The sequence below is a fragment of the Coloeus monedula genome, assembly GCF_965178545.1.
Source record: "Coloeus monedula genome assembly, chromosome: 18".
Lineage (NCBI taxonomy): Eukaryota > Metazoa > Chordata > Aves > Passeriformes > Corvidae > Coloeus > Coloeus monedula.
Genome location: NC_138798.1, coordinates 10,278,834 through 10,302,681, shown reverse-complemented (window position 1 = coordinate 10,302,681; position 23,848 = coordinate 10,278,834). Strand labels below are relative to the sequence as shown.

The 23,848-nt window shown below is 41.5% G+C and overlaps 2 protein-coding genes across 12 annotated transcripts in view; one reads left to right on the top strand and one right to left on the bottom strand.

Moving 5' to 3' along the window:
* Positions 1–1,282: 1,282 nt before the first annotated feature.
* Positions 1,283–21,474, bottom strand: PRR14L (proline rich 14 like). Of its 4 annotated transcripts, none has more exons than XM_082293609.1 (9): positions 21,437–21,474; positions 19,593–20,088; positions 18,402–18,483; positions 10,852–17,179; positions 7,829–7,897; positions 6,898–7,072; positions 6,515–6,621; positions 5,496–5,567; positions 1,283–4,871 (listed from the first exon to the last, which is right to left on the bottom strand). In XM_082293609.1, exons 2-9 carry the CDS (start codon positions 20,043–20,045, stop codon positions 4,595–4,597), a joined length of 7,563 nt encoding a protein of 2,520 aa, XP_082149735.1. In that variant the 5' UTR covers positions 20,046–20,088; positions 21,437–21,474; the 3' UTR covers positions 1,283–4,594. The 4 variants fall into 4 exon arrangements, with proteins under 4 accessions (XP_082149735.1, XP_082149737.1, XP_082149736.1 ...); XM_082293611.1 differs by lacking the exon at positions 21,437–21,474 and adding an exon at positions 21,169–21,236; XM_082293610.1 differs by lacking the exon at positions 21,437–21,474 and adding an exon at positions 20,748–20,844.
* A 233-nt stretch (positions 21,475–21,707) lies between these two features.
* Positions 21,708–23,848, top strand: part of DEPDC5 (DEP domain containing 5, GATOR1 subcomplex subunit) — a 41,368-nt gene continuing 39,227 nt past the window's right edge. For 7 of the 8 annotated variants that reach the window (XM_082293737.1, XM_082293739.1, XM_082293738.1 and 4 more), the window contains exons 1-3: positions 21,708–21,753; positions 22,599–22,713; positions 23,439–23,526. In XM_082293737.1, the coding sequence (XP_082149863.1) occupies positions 22,656–22,713; positions 23,439–23,526 (146 nt within the window). In that variant the 5' untranslated portion in view covers positions 21,708–21,753; positions 22,599–22,655. Of the gene's footprint in view, positions 21,754–21,865; positions 22,007–22,598; positions 22,714–23,438; positions 23,527–23,848 lie in introns of those variants that run through there. The other variant, XM_082293736.1, reaches the window with a different exon arrangement.

Genomic DNA, 23,848 nt, shown 5'->3' with positions numbered 1-23,848 from the left:
AGCATTGTGGAAAGAGCAGGGCCAGTACCATGGACTAAAGTACAGACTGGTATGAGTGGCACAGGTTAGTTGGTAGCATTTTGCCTTGTTTGTCTTATAAACAGTTTCCATGCAAAACCCCCAATCAAGTGACATTTTGGTAGTTGCAGCATTGTCTTCCTGTATCTGTGATTTTGGTTGCAGCTAGATAGTCCCTGCTGAATGCACATATGTATTTCTTCTTTAACCAATGATCTTTACTAGTAAATCAAAACTATTTTTTCCTCACAAATAAATGTATTAAGACACTTAATAGCCAGCAGAACTGGATGCTTGAAGCCTTAGAGTGAAGAAAAGCAGTGGATATTCCTCTTTGTCAAGACCTCCAACCATTACATTATAGTACTTTGACACTTTTAATTTAAGATTCTCTGAACTGTCAAAATGTTATCTATCAATTAAACTGCCTGAATGTGATATGAGGCCTTTTGAATAAAAGTCATCTGTTCATAATCTGTATAGTGTATTGTCCCAGTATGGATCCAAATCCTCATCTACTGTTGGAGCCAGCAAGCTGTAGCCCTGAAGGAGCAGGGAAAGACCAGGATGCTTATTTAGGCCTCTCACGTGTTCCTGCCTTTCTTTCCTGGAGCTTCCATGCCATCTGCGGGGCTTGTGTGACACTGCACTCAGGAGAAGGGAGTTCTGAGAACACGGTGAAGAAATGCATGTGGCAGCTTAGCTTTGCCAAGAGCAGCATGCAGCTGATCAGTGATACATTAAAAATCTGGGTTATACCCAAGATTTTATGGGTTGGAAGGGCAGGGATGTTGTTTTCTGGCACAGACATTACAAATGCTTACTAGGCCTTGTTGCTGATCCCCTGCTCCAGCTTTGACTCGCAAACATCAGTGTGCTGCCTTGCACAGCCTGTGGCACATGAACCACTGGCCAGCCTTAGCCCTGAATCTCAGGTCTGAGCTGAGCAGGATTTGTGCTCTTTGGCTCCTATTACTCTGCTATCTGAAGAGATGGATGCTGCCTCAATGCTATGAATAGTAGCTGAGATCATGCTTCAAATGTCCCAGGCTGGGATGAAGGAACACCAGAACTGTTGCTCTGTGCCTCAGTAACAGCATACCCTGTTACTTAGCAGTGCTGATCTCGTCGGAGATTTGACCTTTCCCCTCTGCATGCAAGACATACTATCATGCATATTTACCTACACCAGCCTAAAGGCCTTAAGAAACTGAAAGGTTCTCAGAAAAATTTATTTCCATAAATTAAAAACACACACAAAAGAAACAGTAAAATTTTAGATTCACACAATATTAAACAGAAATAGAATGCCAAGAGCATGATGGAGGCTAATGGCACAAGTGTACAAATTCTCATTGAGCTATTTGTTAATTTGATAGCATCATACAGACTTTTAATCCACAATTACCATCCATATTCTAGAAAAGCACCTGGAACATAATATACCAAAGGCCCACCTGAAATAAAATACAATGAATGAGAACTGCTTGCAGGAAATCATATCCAGCAAGCACCAGAACTCAAATGTATGCAAACACAAGCCAGCCAGGCAAATGCTGTACCATACATTAAGGAGCCTTAGCTGCTCCAGTCATAGCATGATGAAAGTAATGATTGTTTTCTTCCTTTTTTTTTTTTTTTTTTTTGGAAGTGATCTTTTTATCTCTGACAATCAGCAAATTTAGCATAGAGCTGCCTGGCTCTGCATAACTTACTACTAAGAGACAGGACATGGCAAAAGCTTTGCAATCCTTCTCAAGCTGTTCTAGTCATCAGTCTGTGATGTACCATGTCTTTCCATGGTGATACAAAAACATCCTCACTGGAGGGGGTTCCCTTAATGAAAATGCAAGTGTACATATCCTGCTAGGGATGTATGTAAGACCCCAAAAGATTAATCCTCTACACATTTTTCTTTCAATTATTTGTGACAGAAGCAGCTCAGAATGGCAAATGCCCAGCTTTTGCACAGTCATCACTCCCAGTGTACAAGCAGTAGCCACAAGGAACATGGCTGTTCTATGAGTGCTGTAAACAGGAACAGAGGTGAGAAAGGAAAAAACAAAAAAGTGCACAAGCAGGACTGACACCTGTATGCCAGAGCGGGGAAGAGATGCTTGGTCTCCACTAGCTTACATCATCATACAAACACTAAACCAAAAGAGAATAATGCTGTGTATTTGGGTTTCCACAAACTGAGGTCTGGGAGAAGCTAGACAACTGCAACATCATTTTGTACCTCCTCCAATGACTGTAAACCAAAGAGAATGGAGTATTTTCTTTGCTCTGCTCTCTCTGCTGTAGCTTGTAGAAAAAAAAAGTCAAGAAATGTTATTTCAATGCAATTAGAAACAAGAGAGCAGGGAAGGAAAAAAAAACCAAACCCACCCTAAACAAAACAAACGAACCCCAACATAACCCAAAGGAAAAGACTCAACACATTCCATGTTTTGAAGCACATTAGAGGTCTGAACTTTTCCTGGGCCCAAGTCTCTTCCCTCCTGCCCCAATCTTTATTTCCTTGAAAGCCCCATTAAGGTTACACCTTAATTGTGTCACAGCACTGGAAGCCTCCCATATTAAGAGAAGGTGAATGAATGCTCTGTAACAATCCCATTCTATAGCATAAATTCATAAAAATATATCTCTCACTCTTGCTACCGCTTCCAGCTAGTCAATAATTGGGCTAATAAGCCAGTATAGGGAAACTTTCGAACACTTTTTAGGAGGCTGCTGACCTTTGTTTTTTAGGGATTTCTTTTTACAAAAATAAAGAGGATCAATTAGAATGTTCTGCAACAGGCCAACAGGTTGACCAGAAAAATACTGTGTCAATATGTTCAAAGTTTGCCTTGTTATTTCACCCTCAAACTCCAAACACTACTACTCTAAGTGTGCACTCCTCTCTTTTCTTCAGTCTTCCTGATTAAAGATAATTAGCCTTCAAAACAAGAATGTAAATTTTTACAAATCCCAGCACATAAGCTGGGAGCAAAAAAACCCCAGATTAGATTTCTTTCAAGACTCAGGCACACAGTGTAAGAATCTTCTTCCATTTCTCTACTTTCAAAGCTCTGAAATTCAACAGATTGCTTGTTAACTTTTAGTTTTCTGTTTGGTCACTTACAGAAGTGGTAGAGCAACAGAAGATATTGATGGTATTTGCAGTCCTGCATTTATTGGGACTTTATAAAAAATACCCACCCACTAGATATTTGTTCAATTTGAAGGTAAATAGAAACTCTATTATATGGGTAGGTAAATAAGAAAGTGCAAGTTCAAGTGACAACTGAAAGAAAGAACAGACTGATTAAATTTGAGCATCCCAGCAACAAAAGCTTTGCCTGAATAACTTCTCTAGGCACTAAGGGACAGAAATTACCTGAACTGCAGCTAGCATTGGAATTATGCTTCAAGTTAAGTTTAACAGAAGTTATGCCAGAAGGGAGCTCTCTTCCTTCCAAAGGTTGAGCTGAGAAATTGCCCAGTGCTGCATCAGATAATTACATATGGCCTTACATAACGAAAACAATGTCCACATACTCAGAGGCTCTTTGTACAACACTGGCTATTATGTACAACAGTGCTGTACAGTGAATATCTAATTATAAGCTACAGGAACTGTAAATCTAAAATGGTAAGAAACCCTTTCTTTTTGACATTAAAATCAAGTGAGTATAAATGGAATTAAAATAACTTTAGAATAAGTCCCAAAGATTTTGCTGGTGTTCTTGGCATGCAGCAGCTCAGCTCAGTTAAATAAAAATCTCTCCTTATGTATCCTGCAGCTTAACATCCTCATGGACCAATTATCTTTTCCTCTAGAGAAGAGGTTGGCATCAGCCAAGTAAGTAAAAAAATCTGCTATTTGGGAAAAAATAGTACTGGGCACCATTTTTCCTTAAAAAATTACCTTTTTTGAGTTGAATCATGTTAAAAGAAACATATACAAAGTGCAAGTTATTTGAAGTCTAGTTATGTGGGGCTTCTGCTGCCTGGAGCCAGGAAGGGCAAAGAAACTTAGAAGGAACCTTTTAAGTTAACAAGGAAGAAACAATTGAAGACAAACCTAGACATCTGCTTTTAATTATCAAAAGGTTAGTGGTATATCAAGAATGTGTTTGCTAGAATTTTTCTTCATCAAACACGGTATATTTTGTCAGCTTGTTAAAAACAGCCATTACAGTAACAACATCAGACTCAAATGTGCAAATGATCTGGAGTACAGAGTTCTAGCATCACTGAAGGTGCACTACTTCCTCCTTTCCACTCCTACTCTACTCCCAAATGTATTTAAACATAATTAATTAAATATAAGCAGTAATTTCCAGAGGTTGAGAAAGGAAGGGTAAGTTTCATGTGGCTGTGTTACACTCAAACAGGGACTTAAAAGAATCCCTCCAACAGCATTTAAAAAAATAAAATAAAATAGCACCTTAGAGAGGGTCACAGCCAAAAACTGATTATCAGATGTTAGAACAGAGTGGTAGAGTAATGTATGAAGAAGTCAGTAGATTTCTCCCAAGAGGAAAATACTAAAGAAACTGACGGGACCATTTCCAGCTAAGTGGCTCCCTCAGATGCTGGAGGCCTGCTCCTGCTCAACCTCCTCTGCAAAAAAGGCTTCAAGGTCCATTAGCTTCTGACTCAGAAGAACATCTAACTCTGCACTCTGCAGTGCAGCTCTTTTTGCTCGGGTGAAGCTACCCACTGCTTTGATTTTGCCTCGTGTCTTCCTTTTTCGGGGAAGAGTAAAGTCCTGAAACTCTAGAATCCGCTTTCTCTTTTGCTGGCTGACAGAGATCAAGTGTCCATTTTTCTCCTTGGGCTCCTCAAAGATTGTTTCCAAGCTCCTGGTAAAGCAAGAACAGAACTCATGAATACTTTAGCAGCAGCTGCCTTACACTGACAGGGAGACTGAGGGATTTCATAACCCAAGTAAACACACTTCTAATTTTTACATTTTTACAGCCCCTCCACACCTCTTGTAATGTTATCTACAGCTTACACCTCCTATAATGCACGTTACTGCCAGCTGAGTTGTTATTGCTGCACAGACATTTGGGTAGAACCTCTTTGTATTTCAGTTCAAAAGCACAATTACAGATTCTTGATCTTACAGAATAAATAGGTTTGAACATTTGATGAGAGGCAGTTATTGTTAGTATTTTAAGGAACATGTAATTCCCTTTGAATTTTGAAAAATAAGTACTGTGCTTTGATGGAGACTGGAATGAATGAACAGATGAAAAAATATACAAATCCATACTTAACCAGCTGCAAATTCTTAGTTCATATTCCATTTTACTTTTTCCCATCCAAATAGTAAAAGATACTATTTTCAAATTAACTTTCTCTAGCAGTTTAAACTAGAATATATCTCCCTCTTACCTTTCATACACCTTTCATCTCCTCTCTGTCCCCCCCTAATTAATTTACATTTATCTTAAGTTTTCTTATTAGGAAGCAGAACCAACCTGGCAGGAGGAGGAGACTTATAGTTCTTGTTTGTGTAAATTTCTTCTAAACTAAATTCTTTCTTCTTAAGCCTGAAAAAGTAACAACAAATCAATCAAGAATGAAGAATTTCAAAACAACCTCTCTTCACAGCAAGCAGATTTATGAGAAACGAGTACTGTTTGTGTTCTATGCCTAAATGCTAACTAATTATGCTTTAACTAATTGGTGACAAGGAGGAATGAAAAATGAGCTCATTAAGTACATAATTTCATACAGTATTTTTATAAGGTCAGCATCAAGACTTGCCCTTTTTGCAGAGGTCAATATTCCTTCTAGCATCCTATGATGCTTTGAAATAATGATGCTCAAAAGAAGGGGAAATCCCCTTCACTTTTTTGTGAAAGCTAAGAAAAAGTCTTACAGTTTAACAGATTAATACTTCATCTCTTGCGACTGATTTTAGTTATTGACAATTACCAAGCTGATCTCTGAAGAAATGAATTCCTTTGTCAAAGGTGGTACTTGTGTTAAAGACAGAAGTCACACTAGATGAGGTATGACTAATATGACCAGTATGACTAGAAGTCACACTAGATGACTGACTGGAAGACTTTATCAACATCTGGCACTGTGATTCCCCACACTTTCACTGAATTAATGCTTCCTTAAGATCATATACCCCAAAGAAAGAAAGAACTGTGAAGACCTCTACCATAATGTGCATCAACAGAACTTCTTAAAAGATCATCTCACTGTGCACTGCAGGTTGACTGATTTTCACTTTATGTAAATCAATAAAAACTCCTTTCTTCTTTAGAAAAATGATTCCATTGCAGCTTCCTTGTTCACATTTTGCCTAAACTCCAGTCAGCAGTTTTGATCCAGTTGAATATAGCTGTGTCAATAATTTCTTATAAAGGAAGTAAACATCAGATGTCACTCAGCTGGGGCTGTATAAAATAGTGGTGGTAAGAGAAGCATTTATTGAAATGATTATACTCATATGCTATGAGTCCATTTCAGAGATACTGCTCACCTTTTTGGTTTGGGTAGTCCCATTGGAGTAAGGTTAGGATCTGGCTTAGGAACAGTTTTCCTGATTCGGATCTGTGAGACTTTCTTTGGCCTCTTTTCTGGCTCAGTCTTAAGAAAGAAAGAAAGAAGGAAACGAAAAGTTAAAATGAAGGAAATTAAAACCGCACTAGTCAACAGAATTCCCTTTTATTCTGAATATACATTATCTATCGAATAAACATTCCTCTCTGGTTTGCCACCTTCTTTCTGCTTGAATCAAAACAAGCAGCAGCACAGATTAGGACCTGCGGCCTGTATTCTCTCCTCATCTTTAACAGTTACTGGATAATATCCAGCAGCAGCAGCTTCAGCTTCTGAGAGATCTAAAATATAAAATGAACTCACTTTTTTCAGTTCTGTGTCATCTTGGGATCTCAGACAGGCTGGAACAGAAGCATCTGCTTCATCAAGGGCATGGATCTGGATCTGGAGGTCAGATGCTGAAAGCCTGGGGGGAGATGGCAATGACTCTGGAAGTGCATGAGGCTTTGGTAATGGAAGAGGGAATGAAGTTTCCAGACTGTAACAGAGGAAGAAGGGAACATGTATAGATTAATACCCAACTGATAATGCAACAGCATTCCATGCTCTCAGGAGATGTTCCTAAATTGCAATATGGGCACAAAAAGCCAACACAGTTCACAGAAATCGCCCAAGTGAACACACAGCCAGCCAAAATCTGCTGCAGCCCACATTGATACTGACACTAACTGAACTGCCAGAGTATTTGAACGTGTCATTTTAACCCACTCTTTTCCTTTTCATACAGCTAAACAATATACAGCTCTATTTATCAACTACTGATAGAGAGGGATTAATCTTCCTTTTCTGCCAACAAATTTCTTGGACACAACTATTAATCATACTTTTTGTTTACAGATAAAATATAGCTTTGATACCTGCCATCCCTACACTTGAAAAAAACAGAAGGAAGTTTCTGCACCTATTGTCCAGTTGCTCAGGCAGAAAGGACTTACATCCAAGTAAAGAATCGAACTTCTATAGTTTCACATAGTCATTTCATAAGAAGTGGCACAACATGGTTGAAAGTAACAGAACTGTTCCGTGCAATGATTTGTGTGGTCTTTGCGTAATTGCTCCTCCACTCTTCTCCATTACACCACCCAGTCAGCTTACCTCACCCACTTCTTAATCAGAAAGCTGTTCTGGGAGTGAACTGCCAAAAGCTGAAAGCCAAAATAACATAAGCAATGGCTTTCTGAGAAAGCTTATGAACCCACTACTCAGAATAAATCTCAACATCCCAGAGACTCACCGTATCACATGGCCTGCAGTCTGTAGTGCTCCCATACTCTGTACAGCTAAGTGTGGTAACATGGCATAGCTGGGTCAAAAGAGGAATGCAAAAACAAAACAAAAGAGAGAAATTAGGTCTACACTATAAAAAGATGAGGGAAAAAATTACTAGTATAAACTGGACTGTAAGACAAGATGCTCATATCAAGAATGAGAATGGAAGACTAAAATGATACAAAAGAAAGCCACATCTGCCATTTAGGCCACTAAATTTCATTGTTAGAGAAACTGTCCTCCTTTCATTTAAAAATGGTAGTAATGAGAAAGGAAATAAAGGTACAGAAAGAGAGCGAGACAGTAATATTGAAAGTTGTAATTATTTCTACATAATTATTAAAGTCTGAAAATTGTAATTCTTTCTATGAAAATCTATATTCCTTATTCAAAACCCCCAGTTTTTAAAATTAAAGTAACCAAAAACCTTGAAGGATTTTGTCACTAAAGAAAAAAGTGCATTATGGCAACAGTAACAGGAGAGAGGAAGTACTTCCATGAAATTAACTCCCTGTTGTCTCTAACTCCCACAGCCAGGAATACTCTTAATCGATTGGAATAACCAAAGGCCTTTCCATAAGGGTTGGTAATTACCCTAATTCTATGGCATAAAAGTCAGCACAGCAGCTCTAAGTCCTTTGATATTAAGCTTTACTTTTGTGTCCATATCAACAGCAGGAAACCACTTCGGACAGCTTTTATTATATTCAACAGTAAATCTTGTATTTGCTGTTGTGTCAAACCAACAACAAAATGCACTTCAATGTTCTAAAGCAAAGATGTTACAGCCAGACCGGAATTCTACAAAGGAAATGAAAACCAGCCATGCTGGAAGCACAGGGAAGTCCAACTATACATAAGGAGGTCAGAAACACCCATTTCTGGTGTTTATCACTTATGTCAGAACTGTAACATTTTGTTTCAACATTCCACTCACTATTCCAGTGTTACTGGAACCTGTATCAATAGTGAAGCAGAGCCCTCTGTGCTAGAGACAGAGCTTATTGTCTTATGCAATAATAATACAAAATTACAAGGACAGAAGAAAGTCACTTCAGAAATTTTTAATTCAAATAAGCATTAATTAGAAAAAAGACTTCACCGAAAGAATGCTTTTGTTTTTGGCAGTGGAAATGACAGAAGCTTGTTTTTAGATAGGGCAACTACTTTAGTTCCTTGTTCTCCTGGTTATTAGAAACATTAATTGCAAATGAAATAATTTAAAGAGAACAAATCTTTTCCAGATGAAAATGGCCTGCAGGGAACTTTTTGATTTTTCTGATTTTTAATTATCTTAAAACAGGCAAAGATTTCTGTCATAATGGGAGCTGAAAATGCTTTTATACTGCACCAAACATAGCTCTTATATTTACATAACAAACATCTGACTGGGACAGATTTATATCTGCCTCATACACATAGTTGTAACGTATTTTAGAGAAAAAAACCAATCTGAGTTTTAGAGTATTTAACTCTGGGTTATTTTTCACTTGAAGTGAAAAGGTTTGAAAACCTTTGGGGAAAAGATCACTCATAGCAAAGCATGCAGTTTTCCAATTACCCTTTACATCAGGAATGAAATCCTCTTACACATTAGCTAAGTGGATATGCTGTCCCAAGCTGCTGAGGAGCCTGCAGACTTAAGGATGTGGGAAAACCCAAAAGCTCTGATCTCCCAGTTTATGGATAGCAAGCCTCAGCACCACAAAACACTAAATTCACCTCATACACACAATTAAGTTTTAAAAAGATGTTTGTTTTGAACGATGTGTTACTTTTAAGTTTAGTGCTCAAACTGTACTTTACTGCTATGATCACTCCAGAGTATGGAATGAAAATGGAAGCAAGTCCCACAGATTATGCTGCAAGTTGTCTCTATGCCATTATTCAACTTAATTCTTTTAGTGCAGACAACTCCAGAATGGAGCAGTGCTTTCATAAGCTCACTCACACCTTTGGCAGACATTAGAATTTATACTAACAAGTGATAAACTTTTAGGTATGTTATCCATTTATATAAAGCAAAGTGCAGCATTAGTTATCTGGCAAGATTTTTGGTTACACTTATGTCTGTCTGTGACATAAGGCTAAATGAAACAGTTCTCTACAGACTGCCACATTAATCAAAACAATCAAATAAACTTTGCTGTAGTGCTCATGAGCTCTCTGTCCAGGAATCACAAGGTGATGAAATCAGGGACTGAACTGCCCTATGTTACGGAGGGATAAAGGGCAAAATCTTTGCTCAAGGGCATGCAAAAATCCTGTAACAGAGCTAGGAACTTCTTTCATTCTTTTTATTAGTAAAATGATCTTAAATGCTCATAGCAAAGTAAAATTAAATATGCAGCGTAGATTTCAGTGATCTTCCCACTCATAACAAGATTGACACACAAAGAAAAATTCATTACCAATGTTAACTGGAGCTATGTTTGCTTGTGCCAACATCACATATGAAAAGCAATAGCATGCATAAAGAAGTTTCAATTAGCATAGAATGGTCATGGAATACAACTTAAAATGTAACTGAATGACACCCCCCCACCCTTTACAATTCTTCCTAACCTGATATCGAGCATTTTACAGTGGTTCCAAGGGCTCAGACCTCTGAAAAAAACTTTCCTACCTCAGAAATCCAGTTCCTCTGCAGTCACTCTGAATAGACCTAATGAAGTAGCTCACCTTTTGCATTATATACTCTGATGCATGGTGTGTATATTTTGCAAGGGAGAAGAAAATAGGGTTAGCCATTCTGCCAAAACAGGACAGTATTAAAGAAGTGAAGGCAAATATATTTAAATTCAGCTAACAGAGTGCTCTGTAAGAAAGGATCTTCCACGTTGAGTCATTCCTGGAGCAGAATGTGTAGATCTGGAACAGGGGAAACTGACCCTCCAATGCAAGCTGCAATTACCCTCTCCCTCCCAAAAAGGAGCAAGTATATACCCTGTACATATTTAATCTCAGAAATAAGATGATTGGTTTTACCTGTTCTCGATGCCCACACTTGGCTGCCACTTGCAGTGATTGGAATGGAGAGGAGTGATTTCGGAAGGATGGGCAGAAGGACCATGCTGACTCCATATGGATAATACCCTGCCCAATGAGTATGGCAATGAGGAGACGAGGTCATCGGATACACACCTTGGATACCTGTCCCGTTTCAAACCCTGTGTGAACTGGGATATAAATAGTCTCTGGATGGTAGGAATATGACTGGTTAAGTTTCTTTTTCTTGTCCAAATCCTGTAACATCCAGGGGAAGAAAGTGCTAACACTGTGTGAAGGCCAAGCATAGAACAACCTCCTCCTCTTCCAACTACAGCGTTTCTTCCAGGGTCAGGATGAACAGCAACAGTCCTTGGGGTTGTTGTGGAGTGAGAGGAATGAAGCTCATTATTCACACTGGAATCTTCCTTGAAAGCTGCTGAATCTGAACAGCTCTGAGACAAGAGAAAAGACAAAGTCCACTTTGAAGCTGGTGCTGGCCTTTCTCTGAAAACTGGTCTGTGATGTACAGAGTGCTGGGATGTAATCCGTCTGAGGTCTGTCACAGGACTGGAGTCCAATTTTATGTGAAAAGAAATTGGGAAAACTGAGGTGTCCAAGAAAGAGGTTGGAGGCTTGTGGCTTAAGTCTGAAGAAACTATTTTGGTAGTTTCTACAGGATAAAGTGCCAAAGGCTGAAAGCTGAACATCTTGGTGCGCCAGCTGTCAGCCCAGCGTGAGTGTATGTTCCTGTCAATGCAAGAAAAGGCTTCCAAGAGATTTTTAGATCTACATTGGCTGTACCTGTCACCCACTGGAAGAATTTCAAAAGAATATGGCAGAGGTTCTAAGTTACGGCTGCTTTTGGCAGGGGCCAGGAGCTTGCTGGCCATTACAGACAACTTGCTCAACAATGCTGGTTCTTTGGTACGTTTTCTAAATTTCAAGCTGTTCAACAAACTGCATGTCTTGGCCCTCTGCCTTGGCATATGCGCAAATCTCATGGCTGTTTCCTTTTCCACTGTTGGTGGCTTACATGGAAAGTACAAAGATTCCAGAAGTGTGTTTTCTTGTTTAGGGAATATTTCCAGGGGAATCTCAGAGAAAGGTGAACTTCTAATTTTTTTGATTTTTCTTACAGTTTTTAGCTGATATAATGTGGGAACTTTTTTGCATGTCCTTCCAGGTTGTATTTTTAATGGAAGAGGTCCTCTTAGTTTATTTGTAGTTCCTCTTTGTTTATTTGTAGTTCCAAAGGCACCAGGGATCCCATCATACCCTAAATTAAGGTTCAGGTTTTCCATTTCTGAATCCTGAGTCTTCAAAAACTGTGAACTAATAAAATCTGTGGTAATCTTTGGCCTTTTAACTTCTTGTAAAGTGCTACATAGTTTACTTTCACTGCCTCTGACAGCAAAAATCTCCTCTGAAGAGCCTCCAAACTTTGTATTTGTAGATGTCATCAACTCAGCTGAAGAGCTGCCTAAGAGTTCAGAACTGTGCAACATACTTGGTTGCAGTATGATTTTTGCTTTCTCCTGATGTTCTAACTTCTGTTCTTGTTGTGCCTTGTCCAACTGATGTACTTCCATCTTTCCATACTTCTTTTGTTTAAGTACTTGGCATTTCTCTATTTGATCAAGTCTCTCTGAACCTAGAGCCTCATTTTCCTTGCAAACTGCATGAGTTGGTACTTCGTCCTGGCCTTCTGTTACTTCCCTTACATTATCTTTGCTTGGTGCATTTAATTTGTAAGGCACACACGCTTCACTGCAAACGACACAGTTTGGGGACAGTTCTTTGCAACTGTCTGATAGCGTGCTCAGAGGTGGAGAAAATGTGGGCATTGTATCATCCTGCAGTTCTGGGGCAGCCTCTGTGTCAGATACAGCTTCAGCCTGACAATCACGCACAGTTTCTGAAAGTACACTGGTACCTGCTAGGTTTGGGAGGTTTGTATTTTTTTTTCTTTCTTTTGAAAGATTATTCAGTTTGGATCTTGGGATTTCTTCCAAAACCTTTCCATAATTCTCAGTCCTGAGGGGGACTATTTTGCTACCCGACTCTTTATAATCTTCCCACAAGGCCCACGGACAATCTTTGGGCAACCTTCTTCTAGGGGCTACCTCTTTTCCTATCTTCTCTTCTACACAGGCATTCTTAAACTTCTCTTGACCGGAAGGACTTTTTGGCAAGCTCACGTCCATGTCTTTCACAGGTGGCGTGCAAAGCCTCTCACCTTTCAGACTTTCTTTGCTGTGGGCACAAACTCTTGAGCTTTTGGCACCATTCAGAGAGCCAGCTGCCGATTCATTCCCTGAAGATGGAACCTCAAAATTGCTGGATTTCCTCTTAACGGAAATTGTTACAGAAAGAATTTTTGTCATTGAAGTATCTTTGCTAAATTTTTTGTCTGAAGATGAAATATCTCTTTGTGTATTCTCAGGTGACATACACAGTTTTTCTTTCTCAGGCAGAGAAATGTGAGAGTGCAGAGCTGGCATTGTTTCTGAATCCACCTGAGTCTTATTAAAAGTTTCTTGGATGTCAAACTTTTCAGAATGGGATGCATGAATACCCCTTTGACCATCAGTTTCTTTACCAGGCTCAAAAGTTAACTGTGGGCAAGAGTTATTTAAGATAGGATTTATACTCAGACTTTCTCTGTTTTCTGTATCTGAAAGCACATTTGTATTTTCTGGCTTATCTGTGTTCTTAAACTTCTCTTCACCGGGAGGACTTTTTGGTAAGCTCACGTCCATGTCTTTCACAGGTGGTGTGCAAAGCCCCTCACCTTTCAGACTTTCTTTGCTGTGGGCACAAACTCTTGAGCTTTTGGCACCATTCAGAGAGCCAGCTGCCGATTCATTCCCTGAAGATGGAACCTCAAAATTGCTGGATTTTCTCTTAACGGAAATTGTTACAGAAAGAATTTTTGTCACTGAAATATCTTTGCTAAAAGCTTCAGCTGAATATGAATCACAATTATCTCTTTGGACACTCTCAGGTGACATACACAGCTTTTCTTTCTCAGGCAGAGAGATGTGAGAGTGCAGAGCTGACACAGTTTCTGAATCCACCTGAGTCTCAAGAGAAGATTCTTGGATGTCAAACTTTCCAAAATGACATGGACTTTGACCATCAGTTTCTTTACCAGGCTCAAAAGTTAACTGTGGGCAAGAGTTATTTACGGTAGGATTTATACTCAGACTTTCTCTGTTTTCTGTATCTGAAAGCAGATTCCTATTTTCTGGCTTGTATGAAAGACTCTCATGAATTGATGAAATGGGCAAAAACTGGGCACTAATTGTATTTTCCTGGTTCTCCACCAACCACTTCATCTTTGGCAAAGATTGCTGCGTTTTGTTTCCTGCAAACACCAGCTCTGTTTTCTCTTTTGCACATTTGATAAAACAAGCATGCTGTGAGCAATATGGTTTGTCATCAGAAAAGTTTTCTTCAAGAGTTCCTTTATTGTTTCTTTCACATCTGTTCTCATGTTCTTGTAGTCTGATCCTCTTCTCTTCAGTTAGACCACTGATGGAGCCCAGGAATCCTGAAGAATCTTCATTTTTCACACCAATTAAAGAGTCCAAACCCATTACACTCTCCTGTAGAGCTCCTTCAAACCTGGCTTCTCTTGCATACATATGGTCTAACAGAGGCAGGTCACCACCCGTTTTTAGCAGAATCTCTTCACTGTGATTATGACCAGTTTCGTTTCTTTCCACAGAACCACCCATGGTTTGTAAGCCAGCGTTTGTTTGGTTGGTTAAACTTTCTAAATGCCGCTCACTGCCCAGCACTTGGCCATCAAATTCACTCTGACATGGATGAAACTGATATCCCATTGGACAAAGAGTCCTTTCTGTTTGGCCAGCATGTTGTGTTGGAATGTTCACGTTGTCAAGTGTTGGGCATGGATCACAGGTTGAAGCGCTACACCCGGAGAGATCAGATGTGAGCAATGGCATTTCTTCCTGCTCACATGTGTCGAGTTCTCTTTTCCATGGGCCTAACAGAGAGTTGTAACATCCAAAATTATGAGCACAGGTGTTTTTGTTCAAATATCTGACTAATAGTTCACTAGTCTTATTTTTCCGATTGCCTTCAGGGGCGTTTGGGGAATCCACAGTTCTTGTTTTATCAAATTCATCTGTCTGGGAAGCACATGTGCCAATCTGTTCTTTTGCCTCATCTCTGTCACAAACAATTTCACTGCCCATTACTTTACAAAGATCAAATTGTTCCACAACTTCCATATTCTTATTTGAAATCTCATCTCTTGCCAAGGTAGCAGTAGACTTCTCTGCAGTATATGCTAAGCAAAACATGGTTTTTCCTGTGGGAATGTCATTTATCCCATGAAGAGCTATACCTCTGTTGCCCCACTCATTTTCACAAAGAAGAGATCCACATGCCAAAGGGGCGTGTGCATCTGGAAAGATGATTGCCTCTTTACTGTTATATCCTGATGAAGACTCTCCTTCCAAATTATAATTTTCTTTAATCTTATCAACTTCAACACCAAAAGAATGACTGTTCAGGAAAACTTCATCCACATGTGTACTCCCTGATAAAATACAGGAAGCACTGGCAGCTGTACACTGGTTTTTTATACTCTGATTATTAAAATTCCATGTGTGACAATGTTCATTTTCTAAACCAGTGACCACTCTGTCCGTATTTCCTGCAGAAGATTTTATGTTCATTTGGGATACTCTGCTTGCCGTATTAGGGTTATCAAAAGTCCTGGAACTTACTGAACACTTGAATTTGTCTTTATGAAGCAAAACTTCAGCAACTTGTTCTGCTGTTGTTCCAGAAGCACCAAGTGATTCTTTTCCAGACAGATTATCCCAAGCCTTGTCCCTGCATGAAACTTCATTAGTAATACAAGGAAGACATTCATTATAATGAGCTTCTCTTGATTTTTGTAAAACGGGAGGTAGAGTTTTATTTAGTGTATAAAACAAATCTGTTTTGTTCCCATTGGATAAGCTGTCACTACTATCAGCTTCTGCAGCTCCAACTGAACCACCAGACAACTCTTCTGATGTTGTATTGCTCTCAGATTCCTTTTCAAGCAGTTGTGCCTTGGGTGAGTCTTTTTCTAGCTTGGTACTAAGATCAAGACAGCTGTGGTTACTGAGAGGAGGAATTTTACTGGCAGTACTACAAAAACATATGTCTCTCTGCCCAGTTTCATGGCAAGCAACGTTACTTGTTTCCACCCACAAACGATTTTCTTGTGTATCATCCTTGCACGGGTCACTGACAGAGAATTGCCACTGGTCCTTTTTCAACTTATCACCTTCTGATGAGGATATTTTCAATTTTTCTTTTGAGAACTCCTCAGGAGATGAAGCAACAGAACTAAAAACTGAAGAATGAAAGTGCTCAGAATTAGCAACCTCTTGAGCTTCAGGCCAGCTACAAATTTCAGTGTTATCTCCCACAACAATTTTTCTCCAGACTTTAGCAGCCTCTTCAGATTCAGAGCAGTATGATTTTCCTATAGTGGCACTTAATTCCCTAGGATCATTTTTTGCACTAGATAATCCTTCGTTCCTTACTACTGAGATCTGCTCTACTGGTACAGATGTGGAGGTTTGGTTTTCTACAAACCCAGTTCCATGATCATAAAGAGCGTGATGTTCGATGTCTTGGGGAAGGTACTTCTGGGGGTTTTCATTGATAATTCCATGAACTGCAGAACTGCTTTCTAGTGGCATATTTCCAAAGTCCAGATAACAGGTGCTTTTCAGAACTGGACATAAAACTTCGGAACTTTGTGCGGAGAGTGTTCCACAGCTTTCTACTGAGAACAACCCATGAGGTTCATTTTGTTTAGGTACAGGACCCTTAAAGAAGTCATAAGCTTTGTTTTCTTCATCCTGCTGACAAGTCTGGAAATTAGCAAATGACGTACTGAATTCATTAAGAGGATTTCGTCTGGGTAACTTTTCTTCTCTAATCTCCAGAAGAGATACACCATTCCCCCCTGTTCTCAATGGCACGGCAGTATGGGATTTTGACCCACTATAGTCACTTGTTTCTTGTGGATGACCTACAGCTGCTCCAATGTCTGTGACTTTTAAAGGCTCTAAAAAATCTAAGATGCTGGTTTCTGAAGCCCCAGCTCTGGCCATGACTGTGTGTACATCTGGGCATTGATTGCTCTCAGGTGGAAGACCTTTACTCACTCTGTCATTCCTGTATCCTGCTTTACTAAATATCCTAGTCCCATCAGCCTTCATACCTTGCACTTCTTCAGTGAGCTTTGTCAGAGTTTCAGCTGTCACCTGAACATTTGTTTGGTTTTCTTCTGCATAAGGAAAAAATAAAGCAAATCAGAACCATATGCTAAATTTAGAAGGCATTCAGCTTACTAAGTACCTTTTGGTGGTGTACACAACACTCCTTGCAGCACTGGTTACCAAAACGTTCTTAGAAGTGAGAACTGATGCTAACAATTTTACTACAAGTCTTTAGAGGGAAAACCAAACTACTTCACCACAAAGCTAAGGCAACAAACAGTCCTTTTCAATACAGACAGTCCCATGAGCAGCAGGCATTCCAAGTCCTGTATATTTCAGATTCCTCTAATATCAAGCTAGGTGAATGCAGGTCCTGTAACTTAACACATAGGAAGCCATGGCCAACATAATAATAATTATTTGTAATATCAAAACTCAGCATAGTTTGGGACTTGATCTGCTCCAGCCTAGAAATATGGCTGTACGTTGAGTGGCCATTTCCATTTCTTCTTCCTTTAAGACATGTCTGTCACTAACTCATCCATAGGAAAACAAGACATATCTCATCTGCCCAAGCAATTAGGATTATTTATAAACTTTTTCTGTAAAATCACAAAGAAGGTGCTAATGAAAAAAATTACAGTTACTGTAGAATATCTTCATACTCCAAACTTTACATGGAACATATTTACTCAGACTTCTGCAGATCTTTTCCCTATTTTCTAGTAAGCACCAAGACTAGATGGCATTTGTCAGCTAAATACAGTTTAGGTAAAAACAGCAGGGAGGGAGAAAGAAAATAATTACTAGATGCAGGCAAAGTGACAAAAGTACTTGAAGCTAGAAGATTATGAAGGATCATAATGAAATTAATAATTAGTTTAGCTGTCCTCTTTCTTTGGATTCTGCACTTTTAATTTTATTTTTTAGAACGCTCAAAAATGAATGCGTAATACTTTTCTATATGTATGCTATTACTGCTCTCATACACTCCATCTTTGAAACAAAAGGAAAAGCAAAACAACCTCTTCTGCTTTGGAGTAAATAAGTATTTGAAACAAATAACTAAAACACATCTTCTACAGAAAAGGTCTTCAGGCCAGTACATATACTGCCAGGAGAAAGTAAAGCATTAAGTTTTGATATTGTTATAGCTACACAAAGTAATAGTTTCTACCATAAAAAAAAAATAAAGGAGCCATCCCACAATCACTCATCCATTTTAAATCAACAATAAATAACTGGGAGATAAGCAGGGGCTGAATAGTGATGTACAACTAAAATAACTACCTGTGTTCCTCAGAGATCCTGCAATTTCAGTGCAACAGGTTCTCAAAGACTTTGTCTCTTGCTGGTTTAAGTGAGGGTTCTCCTGAAACAAGACAGAAATATCAGTGGAAATGGTTGGATATTCTGAAGTGTGACATGTCACAGGGACTGGCATCTGCTCAGCTGAGTTACTTCAGAATAAGAAATTCACTAAGAAATCTCCAGACATATTAGCCTTGGCCAGAGGCAGCCTTGCATTGCAAGTGCTTCACACAAGCACTAAGGATGTATCCCCAAAGCATCTGTATTTAGCAGCAGTGAAGTCTTGTGATGTGGTAGCTAAAATGAAAGTAAAATAAAATTTAAAAATAAAAACTAAAAAAAAAAAAAAAAAAAAAAGTACATAACTTAAAATGCAAATTGTTGAAAATTGGAATGAAAAGAGTAATCCAGTCTCCAAGTCTAGCCCACACCCCCAAACCACTACCACTAGACTTCTGGGAAGATGTGTGCATTTTCTGTCTCTATTACAACTTATCTTCTTCTACTCCTTGCCTGAGCTCAAAACCACAAACCCAGGAACAGATGATCTAGGTCTGCCAGCAAAAACACCAAACCATGATCCCACAACCAAACTACCTGCATTTAGAAATATGTTAAAATTCATCTTGGAAAACTGAATAACTATGAAGAATTTAATAATTTTAATTTCACAAACTTTCAGATAAATCAAAGAGATAGCAAAATCTGTATTTAAACACACATTATTTTAGCATTATGCAACATGCAATAATTAAGGTAAAACACTCACCTGTGCATCTTGTTCTGTTACATATCTGCCTTACACCATTCCAACAGTATTTAAGAAAGTGAAAACCTTGATATTTTAAAATGCTCCTGGTCTACTGAACTACAGTCTAATTTTTCACTGGACTCATGATAATCCAGATACTGACACACACACACACACCCCCTGAACATGTCCAATGCCAGGCTGGATGGGGCTCTGAGCAACCTGGTCTAGTAGAATGGCATGGGCATGGGCGTTGGAACAAGATGATCTTCAAGGTCCTCTTCCAACCAAACCATTCTATGATTCTGTACTACAAAACACAAAAAAGAACCAGGAAACCCATAGCCAAACCCACTGCCTAGTGACTCTAACCCTAAATTCAAATTATCACACAGGGATTCATTTCTGCATTCACTTACTTGTTCTGACCAATTTTCCCCCAGAGTTAAAGGACAACATTCAGCAGCATGACGGTCCTCAGCACCTTGTGCGTCTTCATCTTCTTTCTGGTACCCATCACTAGAATAGTCTAGTTTCCTAAAGTGTCTTTTTCTGTTTTTTTCATCCTCTTCAAGGTCTCCAGCCTGTAGTAATTCTTCAGGAAAGGATTCTGCTGGCCTGTGAGAAATCACCTCGAGCATATCACCCAAATCCTCTGTCTTCTGGCAAAAGTTTCCTACTGCAGAAGTCCATGGCCCATCCCTGTGTGCTAGCACAGGTACTGGCCCATCAGACTGTGCATCTAATCCAAGGCCGGGTGCCGGTACTGCCATGAGTTCCGTGGAGATGCTCTCCGGCAGTCCAGTGTACAACTCCTCTATTACAGCAGACACAGAAGAATCAAGGAGAGAATCCACCCCAGATGAGAGCATCAGGGCTCTTGAAGATCAGCTGTCCTGAGCTTTTCAGTTTATCCTAAAAATAAGAGCGATGTTAAATCAATGTACATAGGATTAATCATAGAAAATCTTGAGCTGGAAGGGACTCTCAAGCAAGAATCACCGAAGTCCAACTCCTGGACTAAACGAAAAGGAAAAGCTTAATTCCTCAAGATTCAAGTATATATGCTTAAGAAAGATACTTCCAAATATGTCTTTAAGAAAGGAGCTGAGAAACATTTCAGTACCTAAGGAAATGCTTCATGAATGAAAGAAGACAACAGAGACAAATAGATATTCCCAGGCCTCATTTTCACATTCAAACATCTCCCTGCAGATTTAACCACATCTTCTGAAAAACCTGAGAAGACATTCTAAAGAAAATCACTGGGGCTTGTATTAGACGTCCTACTCCTTTACTAAAACTAAAGCATCGTTTGATTTCCTGGGATTTTCATGAGTTTCCAGTCCTTGGAAAAAAGCTCCAACTTTTCTTTACATTCTGTGCCTCAAACGAACACTTTCTTAAGCCAGCAGCCAGCAGACTGCACCTCTCATGTGAGCACCTGACACGCTGTACAGAGGATGCCGTCTGCCAGGACACAGCCGCGGTCCCCGGATCCTCTTCAGCCCAGAACTGAACACCCCGGTGCGCGGCAGCTGCTTTGTGAGCCCAGGAGAGGAGTTCCGGCTGACCTGACACCGCTCCTGCCGGCATCGGGAAAACCCCGACGTGAAAACGCCGCCGTCAAATCACTCCTGAAGGCTCACGGACAGGAACGGGCTAAGCCAGGCCTTTAGAGGAGCACCAGTTACACAGTTTACCAAAACACGGGCTGATCAGCCGAGCGTTGATCTCTGCTCCTTAAGCAAGAGGAGCCTGTACAGAAACAGGTGAAACTCGCGCCAGCCTCCTGGGACCACGCGAGGTCCCTCGTCCCCGGGAGACCACCACCCTCCCTGCAATGGCTGCCCGAGCCCAGCCGCGGGGCAACTGGGGGCAACCCTTTGTTCCAAGCGCCGAAGCAGCGCCGACGGACTCGGGCCCGAGCCCCGCTCCTTCTCGGCGGCACCGGCCGCCCCCAAGGGTCCGCACCCGCCCTGCGGCGGAGCTTACCGAGGCCGCCGCTCTCGGTAATTATACAACCGCCGGTGTCTTCCCCGGTGCCGGCAGGGCGCAGGCTCGGCCCCGCAAATCCCCCACCCCGCCGCACCCGGGCTGGGCAGGGCCCTCGCCGGACACTCGGTGCCCGGTCCAACGACCAGCCGGCGGCGGCGAGCGGAAGAGGCGGGCCCCCGCCGGGACGGGACGGGACGCGCCGCGCCGCGCCCCGCCCCGCCCCGCCCCGCCCCGCGCCGCCCCGCCCCGCGCCTGGTGCCGTTACCTGAGCGGCTGCAGCCGCCAGCCCCGCTGCTGCGCGCCCGCCCCGCCCCGCCCCGCGCGCATCACTTCCGTATCCGGGGCTGCCGCGCGCACGGCCCCCACAGCCGTTGCTCTGGCCCCGCCTGCGGCCCCGCCCGCTCCACCCCCGCATGGCCACGCCCCTTCGCCGGCCCCGGTGTCCCTCAGCCCCGCCCCTGCGATGGGCGTGTCCCGGCCCGCTCCTTCCCACGGTGGTGGCGCGGATGTCACGTGCTGCGCGGCCCCGGACGCGGAAGTGCTGCGCGCTACCCGCGGGACCGCTGGGACGCGCACCGGCAGGTGAGGGTTCCGCGCTCGGACGCTCCGCGGGCAGGGGCGGGGCTGCGCTCTGCCCTGCTCTGCCACGCCACGGCTGGCCCCGGCCGCGCTGCTCTGGGGCTGCTTCGGCCCGCGGCGGCTGTGAGCGGCACGAAGCGTTAAGACGTCCGAGCTCCCTCCGCGCCCGGACTGCGCCGTTCCCCCCGGCGTCCTTCCCCGGGGCTCTGTTGTGAGCCGCCGCGCTGCTCGCTCTGCGCTACTGCCCCCCGTGAGGGTAAGGACCCTGGTGGGGCCCCCTGTGCCAGATCGCCCCTCGCCGCTGCTCCGGGCAGGAACTCTGGTATCTCGCCGGGCTTCTCTTTCTTTTATAAGCGAGCAGCCGAATGAACGCCGCGGTTCTATAGCGGGTTAATGACTGCAGGCACGGGAGCGGGACTGTAACTGCTCGGGTTTGTTTGCTCTCCGCTCCGGCCCTGCTCCTTGTGGCGTTCCCGATGCGGCTCTGCCGGCTCGCAGTACCAAGCGGCGCTTCTTTCCAGACTCGCATCAGTTCCAAGTTATAGAATTTATTTTAACAAATTTTGGATGTACGGATTTTTTTCCCACCACGACTCTGTAGCTTGGTAATTGACTTTCTGCCAAGCACATCGGCAAGCTCAACCCTTTAATCTGTTTGAAAAGCACACTTCTAGGTTCCTCTCTCCTTGTGCCTGTACCTATAGCTGCCCCGCACTCCCCTCTGCTGGGCGGAGCTCTGCCGCGCTGCAGTGAAATCGGCTGGGATAACGTGCTGTATTCACGCGCAGAACATAGAGAATCGTTTTGTATTGACAAGAGATCTGTGTTTGCTTTCATTTCTGTGTTAGATATGTAAGATGCCTTCAACCGTCTTGGCTCGAAGTGGCTGAGAACTGGAGCTCAAGATGAGAACTAACAAGGTGTACAAGCTCGTCATACATAAGAAGGGGTTTGGAGGCAGTGGTCAGTATCTCCTAGTCTGTAACAATGAGACCAGCACTCACTTATTTGAAAGCGATTGTTCTATCGATCATTTTAACAAAAGAGTGAACATGGAACTTTGATATAACAAGCAGTATTGCTAGCCAGAGTTTGGAAAGCTCTTTCTAATATCAGATTACAGGAAAATAAATGAACATTTATTGGGAGAGAGCAACATTGCATCTGAAAAAAAAAATTGCTTTATTTTTACTTCCTTCTCTTTTGTTGCAACACTTAATCTGGTGTTTCAGTCACCCTAATGAGTGACATATATGTTAGTGACTTATGACTGCACGTAGATGTGTTTCTGAGCACTAATAACAGTGCCATTGATTTGATTGCTCCCTACTTCTGGGCTTACAGCATGTTGATAAACCTTGTCGAGATTCTATAGCTGTCTACTTTCCTGCCGGTGTTCATTGTATGAAAAGTACAGAAGTTGATTCTGGTTTCCTAAATAAGACACAGTCTTTTGCTGAACACTTCTTTTGTGAAAGTTCTGTTATTTGAATTGTTTGTGCCTGCAAGAGTGGCTGATCTAAATTGGCTGGGTAGGGATCCTGTCATGTGGTGAATGGAAAGCATTTTGCTGATGTGTTCATCTTGGTTTGGTGTATTTATGCATACTGAGCTATTGTATGCAAACATGCAGCTGTCTGTGTTTAGTATGTATCTGTTCACTGCCTTCATTCATTTATGTCTTGTAGATGATGAATTGGTGGTGAATCCTAAAGTATTTCTTCAAATCAAGCTGGGAGATGTTGTGGAAATTGCACATCCCAATGATGAATACAGGTGAATTCTCTTTGCTGGTATCAGTCAGGTTGGAGCACTGAAGGATCTGTTCGTGTGTAGTGGTTTCTAGAGTGAGAGGCTCTTAGGGCTGATATAACTTTGCTTCAGGATGCTGCCATGATTTTTTTCTGCCTAAAGAGAAGTAAAGAGGTTAACTTTAGCAAGAGTGCTTCCTTAAAATTTGTGGAATTCTTCGTGTTTGGTGTTAGTTTGCTGATCTTCCATAGGTCAAGTAGCACATGAATCTAGAATCTGCAATGTCTGTATCCTCTTCCTACATCTGCTGTTACCTAAGGATTATTCTTCTATCCTACAGTGTATC